This window comes from Pelophylax lessonae (assembly GCF_965119305.1).
Source record: "Pelophylax lessonae genome assembly, chromosome: 6".
Lineage (NCBI taxonomy): Eukaryota > Metazoa > Chordata > Amphibia > Anura > Ranidae > Pelophylax > Pelophylax lessonae.
Window position 1 is genome coordinate 142,882,346 of NC_138773.1, and position 23,259 is coordinate 142,905,604.

Sequence of the window (23,259 nt, forward strand, 5' to 3'; positions counted from 1 at the left end):
CCCATACATTCTGCGATTATGGCACTTTACATGTCTCCTTAGGCGCAAGTCCTCTCCGCAGGAACGTTGTCTGCCTCGTTTCCAATATCTAACGGTACAAGGCAAGGGTGTCCTCTCTCCCGGCTCATTTTTTACTTCCTCATGGAACCATTTGCTATTTATGTCCGCTCCCATCCCGATATTACAGGTCTGACTGTTCAGGGTTCCACGCACAAGTCTCTTTGCGGACGACGTAATACTCATACTAACTGACGTAGACAGATCCTTACCCGCAGTGCATGCAGCACTCTCCTTATTTAATAGTGTGTTCTATTACAAAGTCAATGACTCAAAGTCAAACCTTATGCCCCTGGGAGTCTCTCTGGCGGTGCGCGGTAGACTGCAATCACTCTTCCCCTACAAATGGAAGGACGATGGCTTGCAATACTTAGGCACGACTCTGACCCCCGATCCTCAGGATTTATATGAGGCCAACTACGTCCCCTTTCTCGCGACCATGCAAACCAAACTTCACAATATGGCGAAAACTGAGCTATCTTGGTCCGGTAGGCTGGCGGCCTTCAAGATGATGCTCCTTCCCCAGCTACTATATCTGTTCCGCAATCTACCAATCCAGGTCCCCGCCCGTTTTTTCACTAAAGCCCAGGCGCTTCTCAACTCTTACCTCTGGAGGGGCAAACGAGCATGTTGCGCCTTCAGCAAGCTTCTCTTACACAGGAGAGCTGGTGGAGTTGGCCACGTTCATATTCGAGATTACTACACTGCTGCCCTGTTAGCCCAAATGAGAGCCTGGATGACCCCAGTGGTGGGAAACCCATTGGTTGCAATTGGAGACCGCTCAAATACCTGGAGGGAATCTACGGGATTTCCACTTGGCTTCAAAATATGTAGCCCGCCCTCCGCCCTCTCTTCCCCCGACTATCTTGGCGACAACTGTGGCCTGGAAAGTCCTGATATCAACGAGTGGAGACTCAGGACCCCAAACACCCTTCCCTCTCTCTATTGATGCCCTAACGCTTGTCATTCCTGACCTTAATCTGTCCCTGTGGAACCAAAGAGGTATCTCCCACCTTGATGATCTCTTGGTTGGCCCAGTGATGAAGACGTTTCGAACCCTTCAAATAGAATTTCACCCCCCCCCCTCGGAAATCTATACCTATCTCCGAATTCACCACTTTTTACAATCTGCGGACCATAACGCTGTAACTGTCCCTTGGAGAGTGGCCCAATATCTCACATCTCCCTCCCCTAAAATCAAGGGCATATCAATTTTCTATAATCTTATCAACCATAAAACCACCTTTGTAAAATCCGCCCCCCTATGGACAATGGGAAAGAGATTTTGGAGAATCCTTTTCCCTTTCAGATTGGCAAAGAGCCCTCTCCATTACTATTCGTGCCACCAAATGCTCAAACCTCTGGGAAATGACGCATAAACTAAACCTTAGATGGTACCTCACCCCGACAAGAATAGCCAACTTTGCCCCTCATCAGTCATCTCTCTGCTGGAGAGGATGCAGTCACATAGGCTCACTGTTCCATATAATGTGGGAGTGTCCGAAACTTGCTCTCTTTTGGAAAGCATTATCTGCGCTTATCACCCAAGTGTTGAGATTCCCTTTTACACTGTCCCCAGCTATGGCACTCTGCTCTCTGGATATGGAGACTGTACACCACCACTTTAGAGTGGTTGTCCTCCATGTTCTGTTGGCAGCGCGTTTAACTATTTTGCGCCACTGGAGAGCCATAGACCCCCCTGAGCTAACAAACTATTCAAATTATTCAAACTCATGCTTCTTATGAGCTAATGTTTGCCTCCTCCGCTAATAGACTTTCATCTTGTGCTAGTCTCTGGGAACCCTGGACATCAAGATTTACCTCTATCTGTTTGTGACTGTATACCCCTATACTCTCCCCCTCCTTCTACCACTTCCTTTCCCCTTGTTCTGTCCGATAGTTCAAAGTCGGAGACCTCATAAGATTTTATACCTGGCTAAATTATATGGTTGATGTGGGTGGGGGGTGGCCCCCTCCACCTTGTTGGTCCCACCCTACCTGGGCCCATGTCTGCCCGGCCACTTTGAAGGATCGGGGGCTGTGGGTTCGGGGGTGGGGAGGGGGCTTGAGCCCGCCTACTCTCTTTTGCTCTATTACCATTTGTATCTAATGTTATATTCCATCACGGAATCTGTTCTGACCTATATGAGGTGTGTTATGATTGGCGAAGACCTGCGAGTCACGCTGTTTTTATGTTTGTTGCTCTCTTTACATGAAAATCAATAAAAACGTATTGAAATTAAACTGAAAAAAAAAGTCTTTACAGGTTACCACTTTAGACTTACAGAGGAGGTCTACTGCAAGAATTACTGCCCTCGACCTGGTGTTCGCGGCGATACCTCACATGCACATGGTGCAATTGCGGTTTACATATGACACTAGACCAACACTTGCGTGCGCATTTGCGCGCAAGCATGGGGGGACAGGGGGGCTTGATTTATTTTTTATTTTTTGCTTTTTTATGTTATTTTGACAACTTTCCTTTCATTTTTTTTAAATCATTTTTATTATCACAGTGAATTTAAATATCCCCTATGATAGCAATCTGTAGTGACAGGTACTCTTTTTTTTAAAAAAATTGGGGTCTTTTAGACTCTAGATCTCTCCTCTGACCTTAACGCATCTGAGCACACCAAAATTGGTGTGATAAAATGCTTTCCCAATTTCCCAATGGCGCTGATTATTTCTGGCGAAACAGAAGTCATGAAATGCTCGTAGCAGCCAATTATCCGCTAGGATTGCTTTTACATGTAAGCCGACCGCTGGCTGTAAAAAACAATACCAAGATGATGCCTAAATCTGCAGGCATCATCCTGGTATAACCACTCAAAAGTCCAGCAACGTAGCAGTACATTGCTGATCCTTGTTTGGCATATAGTGTAGTTTTTTTTTTTTTCATGCAGCCTGTGGGTTGCATGAAAAAAAGAGAACCTAGCAGAAATCACCACAGGAAAATTGTGTAGTATACACACCATTAACCACCCAAACATCCAAACCCACTTATTTAATGGTGGGTATACATGACAATATTCCACGTATACCTAAAGGTATTTTAACTGCAGTGGTGAAATCAACCTACCACAGCGCTGCCATCAGAGATATCCATATATGCTGAGCGCAAAGGCTGCTTGTGTCAGAATATATAAAATCAGTGTGGCAGTCGACAAGTACCTGCAAAAGAAACAGGTTAACAAAAGAATGAAAAACAAACAAAGTACAGTAAAAGTACAGTAGGAAGAGTAAAAGAACATAAAAATAACTTAGACGACAACTATTCTTGGCTTTTTTATTTTATGTTTTTTTTTTGTAATTTATATTTTACCAGTATGTTTTTATGTATTTTTTTTTACACTTTTTTTTTTCTTCAATGTCAAAGTTCCAGGTTAGTGTCTCTCAAAATGAGGATAGCCATCGAACATCTTTTGAGACCCTGTGTAAATGTGCCCTAAACTGTGCCGTGCTGTACCCTACGCTAATAATCCACTAGTGTGTGGTAGCGACGGAAACAGTCACCGTGGCAAAGACCAGGTGTCGGTCAGGACAATAATTACGGGTGTCATGCCTAAATCCGCGCTTGCTGCAGACACGGCATCTCTTTTGGGGGTATCTTTGGGTAGGGGTACTCGGGAGGAATTCCGGAAAATGCCTCATGCAGCTGGCTCACTGCATCTGGTTGGGGAAGTTGGGCAGGAGCACCAGCTGGATACAGAAGGGCTCTGATTATCTCTTCCTGGTAGTGTAGGAAGGATAATGTTCCGGCAGACGCTTTGTATAAGACAAAAGCGCTGTAAAATAGCCAATTGAAATAGGTATACAGACACTTTTTTGTACCAGCGTCTGGCCTTACGGCAATTAAGTATGGTCCCATCATCAGGTCGTTGAAGTCTACCGCTCCAATTTTACGATGATAGTCGTGGACACAGAGGGGCTTCTCAACAACAACACTGGTGACCGTAGTAATTTCGACTGCCGTGTCTGGGTGAATGGAGGACAACGTTCAGTTTGTCCCTCCACTGCAAGCAATTCATTGCACCTCAGACAGGCTCTCTCCCCCGGACTCAGTGGGGCATTTACTAGCCGTTGGGGGAAGCCCCGGCGATTAGATCGCACGGTGCCACAAGCACCAATTTGTAATTGAAAGGGGTGTCTAAAAAGTGTCACGCTTGAATAAAAATTGTCCACGTACAAGTGGTACCCGTTTCCGAATAAGGGTGACACCAAGTCCCAAACTACCTTACCGCTGCTCCCTATGTAGTCTGGGGGTTCCACAGTGCTATCTTTTCCCTTGTAGACACGGAAACAAACTGTATAGCCTGTGGCCCTGTCACACAGCTTGTACAGTTTGACCCCCGTATCTGGCACGCTTGCTGGGGAGATACTGTTTCATAGCAAGGCGGCCAGTAAACTTTATCAGGGACTCGTCAACACAGACATCTTGTTCAGGTGTAAACAAGGCTGAAAACCGCTGATTGAAGTGGTCAACGAGGGGCCGAATTTTGTGGAGCCGATCATATTCAGTGTCTCCCCGAGGACATCAGAATTCATTGTCGTTGAAATGCATGAACCGAAATATTTGTTTGTATCGAGCCCTGGACATAGCAGCAGAGAACACGTTCATTTGGTGAATTCGGTCAGTGGAACAATATAAATGCAATTCATTCTTTTTTGTAATGCCCATGTTGAAGGATGGGCCCAGAAAGGTCTTAAAATCGGAAACCGTTATAGGATTCCAGGCGAATGGCCTGGCAAGGGGCGAATTTGGGTTGTCGGCGATGAATTGACGTGCATATAAATTTGATTGATCCACAATAGATCTGTAAAGATCTTCAGTGAAAAACGGCTCAAAAAATTAAGGGGATTAAAACCAGCTGTTTCCACTTGAATTCCGGGTTGGGCAGTGAATAGGGGAAGTACCGACGCTTTAGAATCTGTGGGCTGCCAATTAGGATATGCCAGCGCTTCAGGCAGGACACTATGGGCTCTACAGGCCTGTCTTCGAATATGCGGTGGCTGTGGGCCACTGCTCGTGCTAGCCACCGCACCAGTTTCAACTGTACTTATGGGACTCGCCACATCACCAAGTCTTACTGCAGTGCAGTGGTTGTACTAGGTCCAGGGTGTACTAGGCCGCTCGTGCTTGCCAGATCACGAGAAGTGTGAGCAGCACTAGTACTGGTACTCTGCTGCATACAAGAAACATCCGGTTCTTGCATCTCAGCAACTCCAGAATGGGGTTGGGTACGCCTGACCTTAGCAGGGACCCACCCGTCGTCTGAGCTGTCTGTCAGGGAGCCGCTGCTGTTTACAGGTTCATATACTGACCCTGATTCTGGCAGTGAGGCTTCCCCATAGCTCTCATCTGACATGGTGAGTATACTGTAGGCCTCTGCACTACTGTACCACCGTTTGGACATTTTATCAACTAAATTTACCGGTACAGTAGTGCACTAACAGGTAAAAAAGCACCTGGTTGTCAAGGACTATTTGGTCGCTACAAAAAAAAAACTGCTAGAGCTAGCAGAGATCAGGCCTGACTCTGCTAACGCAGTGGTTTTGTGTGATTTGTGGTTTTTTGGAAGCGACAGTAATCTATTGATTACTGCACTTGCCTGGGTAGGGTGGGCTGGGCAGAGGGGCTAAACGCAGGTGCTGGAAGGAATCAGTGCTGATTGTGCAAACACCACGTTTTGGGAACACTAAACTATGGGGACGCTAGTATAGTTCTGATCAGATCAGATATTGATCTGTTCAAACACTATACTAGTAATGAAGGTGCGTGTGTATGTGTGTGTGTGTGTGTTAGTGTAATTGACTCTGACGCTAAATAACGGTGGTGTGGTGGAACCCTGATGCTAACTAGCGTCACCCGTGACACTAATACAGTGATCGGTAATCACTGTATATAGTGAACACTGTGACAGGGCAGTGAAGGGGTTAACTGGGGGAGATCAAGGGGTTAAATCTTATAGGGGATATATGGCGTGTGCCCTAACCCTATTTGGGCCTAGCACAAGCGCAAACTGGGGTCACAAGTGACACTAATACAGTGATCAGTAGTTAGCTGATATACTGTATTTATTAGTGCACTGTGTGATAGGGAGTGAAGGGGTTAACTGGGGGAGATCAAGGGGTTAAAACTTTATTAGGGGATAGATGGCGGGTGCCCTAACCCTATCTGGGCCTAGCGCAAGTGCAAATTAGGGTCACAAGTGACACTAAATACAGTGATCAGTAAAATATCTGTATACCACTGTATATAGTGTTCACTGTGAGTGGTTTGGGGGTGGGGTGATCAAGGGGTTAAATGTGCCTATGTGAGGTAGTGTCAATGTAGTGTTAGGTGGAACTCACGTTTTAAATGCTTCTCCTTCTCCTGGAACCGAAAGGGCTCCAGGAGGGAAAGTTACATCACATGATGCCATTGGCCAGAACCGATCACCAGATCCAGACCAAAAATCATTGGTCTGCATCTGGTGACTGATCGGTTCTCAGCTGAATCAGACCAGGATCGGCTCGCAGGGCGCGAGCCGTTAATGTGCCCGACGTAGGTCTACATCGCTGGACCTAGCAGAGCCGCACTGCCGCAGTAGTATGCATGTGAGCGGTCGGCAAGTGGTTAAAGACCCCCAAACCATACATTTTTTGAAAGCATAGGACCAGTAGAATAACAGGAAGGTGCTACTGGTTTTTAAGACCCCAGGGTATTTGCGCAAATTTTTACCAAATCAATATTTTTGCTAAAAATACACTAAAATCATTTATAGCAGATACAAACACAGCAAATTTTTTAAAATTCCTGCTAAATTCCTACTAAATATAAAAGGTTAACCTGTATTGAGTTAATAAATAACAAATATTTGTAAATTGTAAATGTCACCTTTTTGTGAAATGGTAAAAAAACTGAATGCAAACAAAACTGTAAATAACCAAATTTCTCTAAAAATCTGGAGTTTTTCATTTTTCACTTTCAGAGTTGTCAACCACTTGTTCACTGCCCGCCGCAGATTTACTGCGGCAGGCTGGCTCGGCTGCGCGAAACGACGTAGCCCTACATTGGTCACCTGCGTGGTGCTGGGGGGCCAGAGCGCTCTGTCGGCGGCGCACTCCCGTCCCCACTAGGCAGTGGGGTTGCCGATCCACAGGACTGGGGGCCGTGATTGCCGCCGGGCACCCGCGAATGCTCCCCACTGATAGAGAAGGACGGTCAGCTGTTGTAAACACAGCTGACCGTTCTTCTCTGTGAAATGATCACAGAGCACCTTTGATCCTTCTATATAGAATATAATTTCACAAGCCAATCCCCCCCACAGTTAGAAAACACCCCCAAGGATCACATTTAACCCTTTGATCACCACTGTGTTAATCCCTTCCTTGCCAATGTCAGTATTACAGTAACAGTGCATATTTTTAGCAATGATTACTGTAGTAATGTAACTGGTCCCCCCAAAAGTGGCAAAAAAGTCAGTTAGGGGTCCGATCTGTCTGCCGCAACATTGCAGTCCCACTAAAAAAAACGCAGTTTACTGCCATTACTAGTAAAAAAAAAAAAAAATAAAAAATAAAAATGACAAATCTTTTCCCTAGTTTGTAGACGCAATAACTTTTGCACAAACCAATCAAAATATGCTTATTGCAATTTTCTTTACCAAAAATATGTAGCAGAATACAAATTGGATGAAAAATATTGATTTTTAAATTTTTTTTGGGAATGTTCTATAGCAGAATGTGAAAAATTGTGTTTTTTCCAGAATTTTCACTTTTTTTGTTTATAGCGCAAAAAATAAAATTGCAGAGGTTATCAAATATCACCAAAGAAAGCTCTACTTGTGGGAAAAAAAGGACATAAATTTTATTTCGGTACAGTGTCGCACGACCGTGCAATTTTTCGTTAAAATAACGCAGTGCCGAATCGCAAAAAATGGCCTGGTCATTAAGGGGGCATATCCTTCCAGTCCAGAACTGGTTAAAAGACCCCCCCAAACTATACATTCTCTGAAAGCAAAGGACCAGTAGAATAAATGGAAGGTGTTACTAATTTTTAAGGTCCCGTGATATTTGCGCAAATGTTTGCCAAAACAATATTTTCGCTTAAAATGCACTAAAATCATTATTAGCAGATACAAACAGCGCAAATTTGACAAAATCCCTGCTAAGTTCCTTCTAAATATAAAAGCTAAACCTGTATTGAGTTAATAAACAACAAATATTTGTACATTTTAAATTGCGCCTTTTTGAGAAATAGTGGAAATCGAACATACGCAAAAATTTCTCTAAAAATCTGGAAGTTTTCCTTTTTCACTTACAGCTTTCAGAGTTTCTAAAAGGCCCCACAAACCATATATTTTCTGAAAGCACATGGCCAGTAGAATAAAAAAGAAGGTGCTACTGATTTTTAAGGCACTGCAATATTTGTTTATCAAACCAGTATTTTCACTAAAAATACACTAAGAACATTAAGAGCCCATTCACACTGTTGGTCGCGGTCCACTGAGTAGTACAGGACCCGTTCTAATAGGAGCGACACAAGTCGCTCCGACTTAGAAAAAGGGTCCTGTACTACTTTGGGGCGACCTTTGGAGCGACTTGCATAGACTTCCATTATGTGAAGTCCCTGCAAGTCGCGCCCAAGTCCACTAATAGTGGATTCATACATGGCAAAATGTGCAAAATTCCTACTAAATATAAAAGTTTAAACTGTATTGAGCTAATAAATAAATATTTGAAAAAAATATTTGTACATTTTAAATTGTCCCTTTTTGTGAAATGGTGAAAACTGAATGTACGCAAAACTGTAAAAAACAATTTACTCTAAAAATACAGGTTACCATTTTTCACTTACAGTTTTCAGAATTTTAAAAGTCCCCTCAGCCTCGGTTCACACTACAGCGATGCCGGAAACCCTGCAAATCTAGTGCGCACCTGAATCGCTGGCAGTTCACACTGCTCTCTGCGAACTGTTGCGGGTGTCAATACAAAGTTAATGACACCGCCAGATTAGTTTGCAGATTGCAGTGCGAACTGTGATTTTTGTGAATTTGATTCTGGTGTGGACAAAAAAAAAAGGGTCCTGCACGAGTTTGGTCCGAATGAGATTTCAGCCACACAGTTTGTATCACACAGACATTGCAAACCAGACATTTGCATCGCATAGACATTGCATATGATCTGCACAGCAATGCGGTGCAAATCACATGCGATGTCTGGCATTGCACCAGTATGAACCGGCCCTCAAACCAGACATTTTCTATAAGCAAATTACCTGTAGAATAAAAAAAGGTGCTACTGATTTTTTCAATTGCTATTTTCACTAACAATACACTAAAATTATTATTAGTGCACATAAACACAACATAACTTCCTGCTAAAATTCTATTAAAGCATTGATCACATGTGGCATACTAAAGTTTACGGCCACGTTTACCCGCACAAGGATGCACATCCCTGTACAGGCAGTCCCATTTATGGTACACTGTGTATGTCCAGCGGTGAACAAGGACCGATCGGGTCTGCCTGTCTGTTTTCCAAGCAGGTCCAATCGGACCACCCATTGATTTCTATGGAGAGGCTGATGTAAATGGACATGTGTCTGTTTGCACCCGCCTGCATCCGATCTGATCCGGTCCACTAAAAACAGATGGATGGGGATCCCATTCCAGTAGATCGGCTCAGATGGAAATGGACAGGTGTCCATTTACATCTTACCGCCCCATACAGAACAGCAGGTCTTGTCCGTGTCCTTTCTGCATCAGCGGAGCGGATGTGCACCTGTCATCCGCCTACTCAGCAGGGATCAGCAAAGAGATCCCACACTGAGTAGGTGGATCGGCTTGACAGAGTCGGCTCCATGTTTTTTTATTTTTTACAATTTTTTTTTTATTTTGTTTGAGGTGGGGTGGGGGTCTTTGGGGGGATATCAGAGGTCTAAACACACCCCCATATCTCTTTTTTTGAGACAGAGAAAGGGACTTTGCAAAGTCCCTTTCTCTGCAGCACTTTACATGAATGAATAAGGAGTCTGTATAGAGACTCCTTACTCATTCATAAACTGGCAGTCTGACACATAGTAAATTATCGGTTTACTATGTGATCAGCTGAGCTGTCAGTGTACACAGGAGCCAATCAGTAGCGATGGTTGCCTCAGTCCACTGCACTACACAGAGGGGGGCTGGTAAACACATGTTTAGCAAGCCCCAGCTTCACCAGCACCCCCCCCCCCCCACACTCAGCATGACAGCTGGCCGGACGCAGTACCGTTCAGCAGCTGCAGGCGCTGGAGGGGAAGGGAGGTATGTTGTCAGGGGGATGGATGGATGGGGGGTGAGGGGGTCGGTATGGGGGGGGGAAATCGGCCTGCCGGGGCGAACATGCCGGACATTCTGTGATCCTACCCAAGCCCCAGCAGCACCTGAAGCTGGCAGGAGCGGCAGAGGAGGGATGCCGGCTTCTAAAGGTAACTGCCTGGGATTGGATTTGCGGGGGGAATCAGTGCTGGGGGTGAAGGGGATAGGAAGGGAGGGTGGGGGGGGGTTCATTTTAGGTGACAGGGAGGGCGGGAGGTGTAGAGCCAGGGCACAGGGAAATGTCGGAATGGGGGTCGTCACATTTTAGGTTAATAACTCTGATCAAGCGATTGTAATTCACTGATCAGAGTTATAGAATTGTTTAGCAGAGTCTGCTGAACAATTCTGTTATAAGTTCATGGTCATTGAAGTGACCATGAACTTATAGCAGGGGGAGAAATTAGGACCATACAGACCTGGTCAGCTGCAAGCAGTGCTGTAGGTCCGTACGCTGTACGGACCTGGCAGTGAAAGGGTTAATTGCCCATTATCTGTTTTTTCAAGCTTTTTGGAGAGGTAGTCTAGGAAGGAATAATCTTTTTCCTTTATTTGATCTGCCATGCACCTTAATGGGGACGGTACAGCTCTTTTGGGGAGAAAGATGGCAACCAAGTTGGAGGGGCTTTTAAACTAAGAGACGGGGGGGAGGGCTCAGAAGTAGAGTCAGTCAGGAGGGAGCAAAGGACAGAAGGTAGTATTAGAGTCAGCAGCGATTGTAGGGGCATAACGTCAATTGGTAGGTCTGTGCGGGAAATCCTTAGACCAAACAGGAATAAACATAACCACCAATCACGTTTAACTTCCGTAAAACTAAGAGGGGTATATGCTAATGCCAGGAGCCTAGCTAATAAAATGGATGAGTTGGAAATGTTAATACATGAGGAGGACATAGACCTTGTGGGAATAACAGAGACTTGGTTCGACCCCTCACATGACTGGCTGGCCAATATCCAAGGGTATTCGGTGTACCGGAAGGACAGGGTAGGAAAAAGAGGGGGAGGGGTATGTCTCTACGTCAAGAACAATGTAAGGGTGATAGAGAGGAGTGACATTACGGAAGGGATGAGTATGGAGTTAGAATCTGTGTGGGTAGAACTCCATAGGGAAGGAGAAAAGGGAAAAGTAATTGTGGGGGTTTGCTATAGGCCACCTAAACAAGGGGAGGAGGTAGAGCTGGAATTTTTAGCACTATTGGGTAAAGTGGCAAAACTAGGATCAGTCATCATATTGGGGGACTTCAATTATCCCGACATTGACTGGGTAGAGGGGACTTCACACTCACAAAAGGCCCGTCTATTCGCGGAAACCTTACAGGATAATTACATGTCACAGTTGGTGGACTCTCCGACTAGGGAAAACGCAGTCCTGGATCTATTGATCACTAATGACGCAGACCTAATCTCGGAGGTAGGAGTCCAGGACTACCTGGGCTCTAGCGATCACAGGATGATCACATTTAGCGTAAATAACAATAAAGCAAGGCAAGTGGGGAACATAAGAACCCTAAACTTCAGAAGGGCAAACTTCCCAAAATTGTACTCATTGATGGAAAGGGTAAATTGGGACCAAACCTTGGGAACACTGACCACAGAGGAAAAATGGGAATGCTTTAGGAACATATTAAGCAAATGCATCTTGCAGTGCATTCCTATGGGAAATAAATTTAGAAGAGACAAAGCCAAACCTGGCTGGCTAAACCGTAGCATTAAAAAACGTATTAGGGGAAAAAAATTGGCCTTCAGGATATATAAATCAGAGGGCACAGTATCGGCTTTCGACCAATACAAGGAGGCAAATAAGAAAAGTAAACACGAAATCAAGATGGCTTAAATAAACTTTGAGAGACAAATAGCGGAGGATAGTAAAAAAAAACCCAAAGAAATTCTTTAAATATATCAACAGCAAAAAAAACTAGGGCAGAGCATATTGCACACATAATTAACGATGATGGTTACAGAGGACACTGAAAAAGCAACCGCGCTGAATGCTTTTTCTCGTCAGTATTTACACAGGAAACAGAGGGGTACACTGACCATGACTGTATGGTTAGTAGTAATACACAGGACTTGCCACTATGGCTTACAGAGGGTGAAATCAGGGAAAGGCTGGATAAACTTAACACAAACAAATCACCAGGCCCGGATGGCGTACATCCGAGAGTACTCAAGGAACTCAGTAAGGTTATATATCTAGACCACTGTTCCTGATCTTTGCTGACAGTATTAGGACAGGAGATGTACCAGGGGAGTGGAGGAAAGCAAATGTGATTCCGATATTCAAAAAGGGTCAGAGGCATATACCGGGAAATTATAGACCTGTCAGTTTGACATCAATAGTATGTAAGCTTCTGGAGGGGATGATAAGGGACTATATCGTAGAGTTTGCTAAAGACAACAGCATCATCAGCAGTAACCAGCACGGGTTTACAAATGGACGTTCTTGTCAAACCAATCTCTTAACATACTACGAGGAGGTGAGCTGTGAGCTAGATAGGGGCAGACCAGTGGATGTGGTGTACTTAGATTTTGCTAAGGCGTTTGATACAGTTCCCCATAAGCGCTTAATTTATAAAATAAGGTCTGCAGGTATCGACAGCAGGGTTTGCTCTTGGATACGGAACTGGCTAAAAGGGTGTGTCCAAAGGGTGGTAATAAACAGCGCATACTCAGACTGGTCTGAGGTAGTAAGCGGGGTCCCCCAAGGCTCAGTCCTGGGACCAACCTTGTTCAATTTATACAGGATGACCTGGACAAAATAACGGAGTGGGCAACGACTTGGCAAATGAGGTTTAACGTGGAGAAGTGTAAGGTTTTGCACTTGGGGACTAGAAACATAAAAGCACAATACACATTAGGAGGGGAACCCTTGGGGGAATCAAAAATGGAGAAAGATCTGGGAGTCTTGGTTGATGATAGACTAGGCAATAGCATGCAATGTCAAATTCTTTACTGTTAGGGCTACAAGATTGTGGAATTCTCTACCACAAGAGGTGGTTTCTGCGGGTAGTATGGTGGCTTTCAAAAGACTCTTAGACGTACATCTCAAGGAACAGAACATTCAGGGCTATGTGAGATGATTACAGCCACACACACCTACACAGGTTGAACTGGATGGACTATTGTCTTTATTCAACCTCTCCTACTATGTAATTATGTAGCCATTTATAAACCTTATTCTCCTATAGGATCTGTAAAATGCTCAAATAGTTTTTCGTTCTCTAAATCTTCACCTCTACATTTATTCAATCCAAGGAGGATTTTAATAACCACTTGCTCAGCAAACAAAGGCATACTTTCGGGACACTAAACATTTATTACATATTTTAAATGGTCTTGAAGTTTCAGAAAATTGTTTAAGACGACAGATGTAAATTCATTGTACACTATTACAGACCATCAACATGCCATGCAAGTCTTGAAATGGTCTTTGGAGAAGTATCCCACACTCTCTTGAAGACATAAAAAGTTTTTATTGGATTGTTTGGCTTTCAAGCTGAGCCATAGCTATGTCTAGTACAATAAGAGGCATTATAAACAAAATACCAGAATAACTATTTGCCCCAAGTATTGCCAATATTTTTATGGGAAAAAAGGAGGCTGAATGTGTTCTGGACAATAAACCACATGAGCTGGTGGTTTACAAATGTTTTATAGTTGATATTTTGATGAAATGGAGGGGGATGAGGAATCCTTAAATAACGTAATAGATATAAAGCATCATCACGGAAAGAAAACTCTGAGGACAATGATTTTTTTAGATTTGTCCTTTATAATAGAAGATGATAAATTCAGTACAAAAATACGATTTTTGTAAGATCTTACCGTAAAAACTTTTTCTCTGATGTCCATTGACAGATGCAGCCTCATCTTCATGTGGGTTATGCTGCCACCTGCAGGAGTAGTCTAGGCAGTACGTTAGTACAAAGTTTTTACATATACATGCCCACGGGCTGTCCCTCCAGACATAACCCTCACAGACACAGCCCAGCACATCAGTTAAGTTGCAAGCATTCAAGACAAAAAAAAACATCCCCATCAGAGGGGCGGGTGCTACGTCTGTCAATGGACATTAGAGAAAAGATTTTACAGTAAGATCTTACAAAAATCGTATTTTCTCTATAATCCATTGACAGACGCAGCCTCATCTACATGAGCTGTGTGGGACGTCCCAAAGCAGTATAGGCATGAGGGGTGGGAAAAACGCAACCAGAAAGGAACGTAAACTCCAAAGGCTAAACCTAGCCAACTGGGTAACATGAAGCTCAACCAAAACAACATTTGCTCACCCAGGTAAAAGACCCCTAAGAGGATAAGAAAAAAAAATACTCTTATGAAACAGCAGCCTGCAAAACTTTGTGGCAAAAAGAGGCATCTGAAGAAGCCAACAAATCCACCTTGTAAAATTTGGTAAAGGCATGCACAGATGACTAAGTTGCTGCCCTACAAACCTGTATGACCGAGGCCCGATGGCGAAAAGCCCAAGAGGCACTCAGCGCTCTAGTAGAATGAGCCTTCACAGGGAAAGGAGGAACCTGACCCTTGAGTGAATAAGCCTGAACAACAAACAAATCTTTGCGAGGACCATCCATAAGGACAAAGAGAGAGTCCGATTTCCTAAAGGACTCAATAACGATCAGATAAACCCTTATTGCCCAAACCACATCCAGAGAGTGCAAGGCAATTTCCTTGGGATGTTTAGGCTTAGGGTATAAGGAAAGCAACACAATGTCTTCATTAAGGTGAAAATCTGACACCATCTTAGGGAGAAAAGACGGTTTTGGCAGAGAACCACTTTATCCCTGTGGACCACCAAATAAGGCGAACGGACATGATAGCGCCGCCAACTCAGAGACTCTGCGAGCAGAAGTGATAGCCACTAGGAAGGCAACCTTCTGTGACAAGGAAAGCAGAGACATCTCCCTGATATTCTAAAGGGAGGCTTTTAAAGAACAGACAAAACCAGGTTAAGATCCCATTGAGGAGCGAGATGACGCACCCCCTGGATGAAAGTGCGAATCAAGCTATTAGTTGCCAACGGAAGATGGAAGTAAACAACCAAGGCCGACACCTGGCCCTTGATAGTACCAAACGCCAAACGCTGCTCAACCCCTTTTTGTAAAAAGGTCAAAACCCTAGCTATAGAAAACAAGCAAGGGTACAGCAGCAGCAATTCACACCATGAAATATACGATTTCCACGTGCTAGGATAGATCTTCCTGGCGGTCGACTTCCTGGCTTTCAAAAGGGTAGGAATAACAGAGTTAGAAAAACCTCTATCCCGCAACACCTTGCTTTCAACAGCCAAGCCGTTAAAAAGCCAGCGCTCGTAAAGCAGGATGGAAGATCGGTCCTTGAAACAGTAGATCTTCCCACAGAGGAAGTCTCCATGAAGGGTTCTACGACCATTTATACCAGGTCTACATAACCAAGACCTGCCAAGGGCCAGTCTGGTGCCACCAGAATGAGTGGAATGCCTTCCATCACCACTCGGCGAAGAAACCTCGGCAGGAGTACGAGTGGAGGAAAGGCATAAATCAGGCAAAACTGGCACCAAGGAGCCAGAGGTTCCCGAGACCTGGCCACAAACCGCTGAACTTTCCTGTTGAGGCCGGACGCAAACAGGTCCACCTCTGGAGTCCCCCATAGGGCACACGGGAGCTGAAACACTTCCGGATGAAGGGACCATTCCCCTTGATCCAACACCTTCCGACTCAGGTAATCTGCTTGCCAATTTTCCACCCCCGGAATGTGGACTGCGGAAAGACGCAGGACATGTTGTTCTGTCCAAAACAGAATTTCAGCCACCTCCTTGGTGGCCAGGACACTCTCGGTGCCCCCTTGATGACTGATGTAAGCCACGGCCGTGGCATTGTCTGACTGTTCCTGAACCTAGGGAGCCGTGTAGCCGACCCTTCCAGTGAAGCAGGGTGTAGCTTGATTTCGCTCAGCTCCAGAATATTGATCAGCAAGGAAGCCCCCCCGTTGCCCAAGTCCCCTGGGCACATAGCTTCCCCAGCACTCCACCCCAGCCTGACAGGCTGGCATCCGTGGTGACCACCGTCCAAAACACCAGTAGGAAGGACTTGCCCTGGCACAGGGCAGGTGACCAGAGCCACCAAGAAAGAGCCGACTTTGAAAGATGGCTCATGCGAATCTTCTGGTCCAATGACTGAGGATCTCTGTTCCATTTCACCAGAATCTCCTTTTGCAAAGGTCTCGAGTGAGATTGAGCAAACGGGACTGCTTCGAACGTCAAAACCATCAGACCCAGGGCCCTCGTGCAAGCCCGCAGGGAGGACTGATCGGTCTCCATCAGCAACCGGACTGCTTTTTGCAGCTTCTGAAGTCAACCCCAGATAAGTGACCCGTATAGCATCTGAGCAGATTTTTTTAAATTGATCGTCCACCCGAATTCTTGAAGGGTCTGAATCATGATAGAGATGTTGCCCAACAGATCTGAGTGGGAGACTGCTCGCAACAGGAGATCGTCCAGATATACCACAATTGAGATACCTCGCCAACGTAACAAGGCCAGCACAAGGGCCAAGACCTTGGTAAATACTCTGAAAGCCGAGGCGAGGCCAAAGGGTAACGCCACAAATTGAAAATGCTCCTCTGCCACCGCAGAGTGGAAGAATTGCTGGTGCCCCTCAAAAAGGGGACGTGGAGATACACATTCTTGAGATCAATGAAAGCCAGAAAATCCCCCTGATTCAAAGATGCCACCGCTGACTGAATGGACTCCATTCGAAGCTTCTGCACCCGCACAAAGTGGTTCAGAGCCTTGAGATCCAGAATTGGACGCACCTTGTCCTCCTTTCTGGGCACAGTGAACAGGTCTGAATAGAAACCTTGAGAGCGTTCCTGCAGAGGAACCGGCACAATCACCCCTTAAACCAGGAGATCTTGCACAGCCTCCCGCAGATCGTTCAAATGCTCTGGAGACAGGTTAAGATTTGACTGAAAAATCCTGTCCCCTGGCCGGGACCAGAATTCGATCTTGTACCCAGAACAAATCAGTTAGTGAACCCAATCGTCCTGAATGAAGTCCAAGGTTCCTGGAAGAAGCGCAGACACCCCCCACCCCTGAGCCGGATGAGGGCGCCCCTTCATGCTGAAGAGGACTTGTCAGCAGCACCAGACTGACTGGCCTTGGTCTTGCAACAATGCTTTTTAACCCCTCCAGAAGCTCTGAATCGCTTACCTTTTTCTTGTGCCCCGGAGGCACGAAAAAACACTTGTGAGCAGAAAAAGAGGGACCCAGCTTATTACGGGGAGTCTTACCCTTGGAGGAGTGAGGATGAAGAGTACTCTTTCCACCAGTCAAGCCCTTGATCAACTCATCCAATGAGTTGCCAAACGAATGCTCTCCCAGAAATGGGAGGTCAGCTAGGGCTTTCTTAGAAACTTGGTCAGCTAACCATCTCTTCAGCCAAACCATGCGTCTCAAGGCAATGCCCATGGCCGAAACCCTGGCCACCGGGGGAGCCGCATCCATAGCCGCATCACACAGGAACACCAGAGCCTGGATCACCTGGTCCAACAGTTCCAGCTGTTCTGGAGGAACAGTCTCGGGGTCCAAAGACTCCCGCAAACCCCTAATTCATTCCGTCACCGTCTGTGAGACTAAAACAGACACAAACACCAGTTTCAAAATGGAAACCGCCAACACACGAAAATGGCAGGAAAGGGGTTTCACCTGCCTGTCCACCGGATCCATAAAGACCGGGGAATCTTCCACAGGCACAAGAGTAGATTTGTTTAATCTGGAGACAGGATGGTCCACTTTAGGCGGCACAGTCCAACAGTTGGAGACCTTTTCAGCAAAAGGATACTGTCGTCTAAAGCGCTTTGGCACAACTTACATGTGCTTAACGCGCTGCCATTGGTCATTCACAAAATCATGAAAAGCGTCGGGACAAGGGAAAACCTTGCCAGCTTTCTGAGAGCCAAAAGTCACCCGTGTCCCTGCCGGCGTGTCCCATACTGAAATAATCAGAACTTCTACTAAGGTGCGTTCCCGCGCTGCGGCTGAAGAGGACAGGTCCTTTTCACCATCTGACAGCGAGGACAGCGACCCCTCAAGAAGGGGAGCATCCGGGGCAACCTCATCCTCCTCTGAATCAGAGGACACCTCTATAGACGGAGAAGGCAGAAGCATGCAGGGATATGTCCACAGGGACCCCAGAGAAAGGTCCTTCTGATCGTTCCAGCAGCAAGCAGAAAGACACAGACAAAGATGACAGTGGCTAGCAGCAGGAAACAAAGCACAGGAAGTGAGCTTGCCTGAATAAAAGTTCACGCTGCTCAGGGCAGCACAAAGGCAACACAAACATGGTTGTCCATACAGTCGCAATAGGAAGCTCAGGGAAAATGGCTGCCCCATACAGGTCTATGGGGAAAAAAACGACATTGCCCACACTTAAGATGGCGGCGCCCACAACGAGCTATGCGGCCAGGGACCGAAACTATGAAGGCCTCAGGATCCAAAACAGGAACCAGCAAGCCCAAGGTACCATGCCACCCCCCCCCAAGGCGCCAGGCGCCCCAGACACATAGCCCCACGTAGGAATAGGGAGGGGAGGGGGGAGACACACAGACCGGGCACACCAGGGGGATCTTTCAGGAGGTACAAATCCCATTATCCCCAGGAGAGGGCCCACATCCAACCCAAGGCCAGCAGGGGCAAGGGGGCACATTTACTCACCATACCATGGACCAGGTGGGCTCCGCTCCGGGCAGACTGCCTCCCACCTGAAGTGGGGGTGCTGGCAGCCGAGGGGTATGCTGTGACTCAGGGCATTCCAGGTCATCCCGTCCCGGCGAGGCATCCGCTCGCAGGCTCATCCGCATCCAGATGAGAGGCACTTTCGTGGCTAGGCCTAGTGCAGGGCTATAACCTGCTCACGCTCGTAGGCCCGGCTGGGGGGGACCATTAGGATCTAGATTATCCAGTGTGAAGCCCCAGCCAGCATTGCTGCTTGTAGATCACCAGGAAATTCTTTCCTGAGTTAAGAGAAAAAAATAAAATATTCTGAAAAGAATACAAAAAACTGAGACCGGAGTCCTACCAGGAAACTCAGGTCCTACTCCTTTTCTAGGCAGAAAGAAACTGATGTGCTGGACTGTGTCTGTGAGAGTTATGTCTGGAGGGACAGCCCCGTGGGCGTGTATATGTAAAAACTTTGTACTAACGTACTGCCTGGACTACTCCTGCAGATGGCAGCATAACTCACACAGCTCACGAAGATGAGGCTGTGTCTGTCAATGGATGATAGAGAATTTTTTTTTTTTTTTTTAAAACCACGTGTAGAACCCGTATATACACCAAATGATAGTTGCTATCATCCTACTTGGCTTTTGAATATTCCCAAGGGACAAATTATGCAACTTAGGTGAATTGTACTGACAGAAAAGTGCTTTTAGAACAAGTAGATATGACTGGAGATAGGTTAATTTAAAAAGTTATAACATTTGTTAAAAAGAAATAAATAAATAAAAATATGACAGGGACTTTATTAATGAGGCGATACAGATGGTGAGTAATGTGGACAGGAACATATTACAAGATAAAGAGATCTGGAAAACAAAATAGAGCGTGCATACTGGCCCTCGTGTAATGCTCTTGGTCTATGGAGGGGATACCTGTATGTGCTTCAAATCAGCCAAGATGACCTAAACACTCCCAGAAACACAGGATGGTTTTTATGATGATGCATTTCTTGAATTGAAAAAGGAGGCCACACCTCTGAAATGAATTGTCATAGCAACCATCCTTGGACAGCTCCCTTTTCATTCATGTGCACCTTAGGGTTTGGATCTGCCGGGTGCATGTGCAGCAGGTTCCGCACTCCTGGCTCTGTGGCAATGGCTTCCCCAGGAGTGTTTGGGTCATCTAGGCCGCTGTGCAGCACACATGAGAATCCCCTACATGGACAAAGAGCGTTACCATCCAGGAGAGGCAGTCAGGAACTCTGTTATGTGCCTGCTCTATGCTATTTAACGTGAGTGCATTGAATAAAAGTGATTGCAAAGTCCTGTTTTGTTTTAATTAAAAGTAACAAACAGGTTATACTTACCTACTCTGTTTCAGTGGATTTGCACAGAGCAGCCCGGATCCTCCTCTTCTTGGGTCCCTCTTTGGCTCTCCTGGCCCCTGCCTCCTGTTGGGGGCCCCCCACAGCAAGCAGCTTGCTGTGGGGGCACCCAAGCCGAGTCACAGCTCAGCGTGTCCATTCAGACACGGAGCTGCAGTCTGGTCCCACCCCCTTTCTATTCTCATTGGCTGACTGACTTTGATTGACAGCAGCAGGAGCCAATGGTGCCGCACTGCTGTCTCAGCCAATGAGGAGGGGAGTCCTGGAGGACTGAGACATTCCTACAACATCGCTGGAGCTAGAGGGACCTCAGGTAAGCATAAGGGGGGGCTGATGCACACAATGCATTCTAGCCATTAAGATAAAAAGCCTTCCAAGATAAAAAAAAACCTTCTGCCTTTACAACTCCTTTAAGCTTTTTTTAATTGCTAGTTAAATAAATAGTTTTACACTAGGGCAGATCTGTGCCCTCTTTCTTGTTTTGCTGATCCAGAATTGTTCCTGCCACCAGGAGGAATCTATCAGAGCTGCAGCAGCCAAGGGTTTAATAAGTTATTGTGTGCCAAAAAAAGTTATCTTATAATGGTGATGGGATATGAAGATTCACACATGTACTAATGTGCTTTTCTTTTGGTTTACAAGATAAAGATTTTGGTACAGCAATTTTGATGGATTGGCTTCATTGGCTAATTCTGAAGAAAGATTACATTTTGGGACCTATACTTCCAGATATTCTGAAGTTTATTTACAAGAAGGCTCCTACACTTAGAAATAGATTGGTCAAAAATGTGACTGATGCCCCGACACAGAGCACATACATCTTTTTTGGATCAAATAGGCTTTTATACCTATGGGAGGTGCTATGCATGTATGGAAACAAAGACAACATAAAAAACACATTTTTCAGCATCGTCCACTGGTAAAATGCATGAGATTTGTGATTTTATCACTGTGAACCAGATAGAAAGTATAGGTTCTGCTCAGGCCCTTTAGACGGTCCTCATCTGATGCAAATTACTGGGAGTGCCGGCCGGGAAATGCGCTTGTCCAAGCTTCAGACGTCACCATATAGCAGGAAGAGTATCCCATAAGCTGCACATCACTGCAAGTCCTCTGTAAAAGAGTATGTGGCAGTGTCAACAAGGGTTCCAACCAAGCCACGTCCCCAAGGAGTTTTGCTCCAACCCAGAGCTTAATCATCCAGGGCCGAATTGAAACACGTTGGGGTGTGGCCTGGTAGAAGCCCTGGCTGAGACTGACACATACTCCTTTACAGAGGACTGGTATCGACGTGCGGCTTATGCAGTCCAGGTATGGTCTGAAGAATGAATTATTTTTCTAAAATCTACAAATTAGTAGCCAACTTTACTTCCATATTCGTTTTTATACAATATTTTAACAAATAGGAACTGGTGTTAATTCCTTTAAAAAAAAAAACGCAAAAAAAAAAAAAAAATAATGTGGTTCTGCTCAACCATACCCTGACAAAGGAGGCAGTCTTCCTTGAATGGTTTCCTTTCATCACCTTTTTAGTCTCCATGGCTAGATGGTTGACACTCTGAAAATATAAAATGGGAACTATTAAATTGCCTCAACTCATGCTCATCACAACACAATTTTCTGCTTTTGAAACTTTGTAAAGTAAAATTGACCTTGCCTAAAACAATAGTGTTGAGGTTTCAGCAACATTTGGTATTGGCAAATCCGTACACAAAAAAGATTTTGTTTCAGGAACAATTTTGGTTATATTCTCTAGATTTTTGGCTATGAATTACCAAAATAATCTGTGATTTAACTTATCAGGTACTAAAAAGCAATTACAATCAGCGCAGAGTAAATCAAAGACCATATAAGAACAGAAATATGCAGTTGGACACTAAGAGGTTAATCACAAAACCCAAAATTGAATAAACAACATATATAAGTGCAGTGCATTAAGCACATCAATTAAACAATATAAATTAATTGATAGATGATAATATTCAAAGAGGACAGATGAGCCCAAAAGTTCCTTTAAGAAGAAAGATTACAAGTGAGGTAATGAATCCAGAGTCCACTTTAGGTTATACGCCTTCACCTCTTATCAAGCTACTGCACTCACCTCAAGATCAGACCTGTTTTACCAGCAGGTCTAATACACTTGTCTTTAATTGCACTCAGTGCAAGAGGCACAGTAACTTCCCAGCCCCCGCTTCATCTTCGTGTATAGCAGAGGGACCAGGCATGATCCCCATCCACCAAGAGAAACTCCCCGCAGGGAGAATGTGCATATGGGACAAATAAGAACAAATCTATGAGCAATCCCTATGATAAAACCTCCAAATTATTTGAATGATTACACTTACAAGATCGATGATACAGCTGAGCAAAAAAGCCAGTGTCAAAACCGCTTACTGGATAGTGGCAGCGGGTGACGTCAGGCATGTAGCCTCTCCCCCCGTATGCGTTACATTCTACAGGACTTCGTCCCCTGGAGGGATGCTGCCTGGAAAGGCTATCAAAAGAGCTTGCATGCATGGATGCTACTAATTTCACTGGTATCAGTTTCCATGTATTTTGATGCAAATGTTTCAGGCCAGAGAATTGTCTACATACATGTAACTAATATAACAAATAAGTCAGTTTTAGACTTGCTATATGATGATTGGTGACACCAGAAATGTTTCACCAATGTTGAAACAGCCATGATACATTCTGCTACATTTGCGGCAAGTACACGCTTAAGCCTCAAAAAAGTCACCAGGACTGGATTTCTTCTTCTTTCCT

At 45.2% G+C, this 23,259-nt stretch overlaps 1 protein-coding gene across 3 annotated transcripts in view; it reads right to left on the bottom strand.

Annotated features, from left to right (window-relative positions):
- Positions 1-23,259, bottom strand: part of VPS35L (VPS35 endosomal protein sorting factor like) — a 1,473,617-nt gene that overhangs the window by 233,196 nt on the left and 1,217,162 nt on the right. For all 3 annotated transcript variants that reach the window (XM_082262328.1, XM_082262327.1, XM_082262326.1), the window contains one exon: positions 21,974-22,051. In XM_082262328.1, the coding sequence (XP_082118454.1) occupies positions 21,974-22,051 (78 nt within the window). The remainder of the gene's footprint in view (positions 1-21,973; positions 22,052-23,259) is intronic.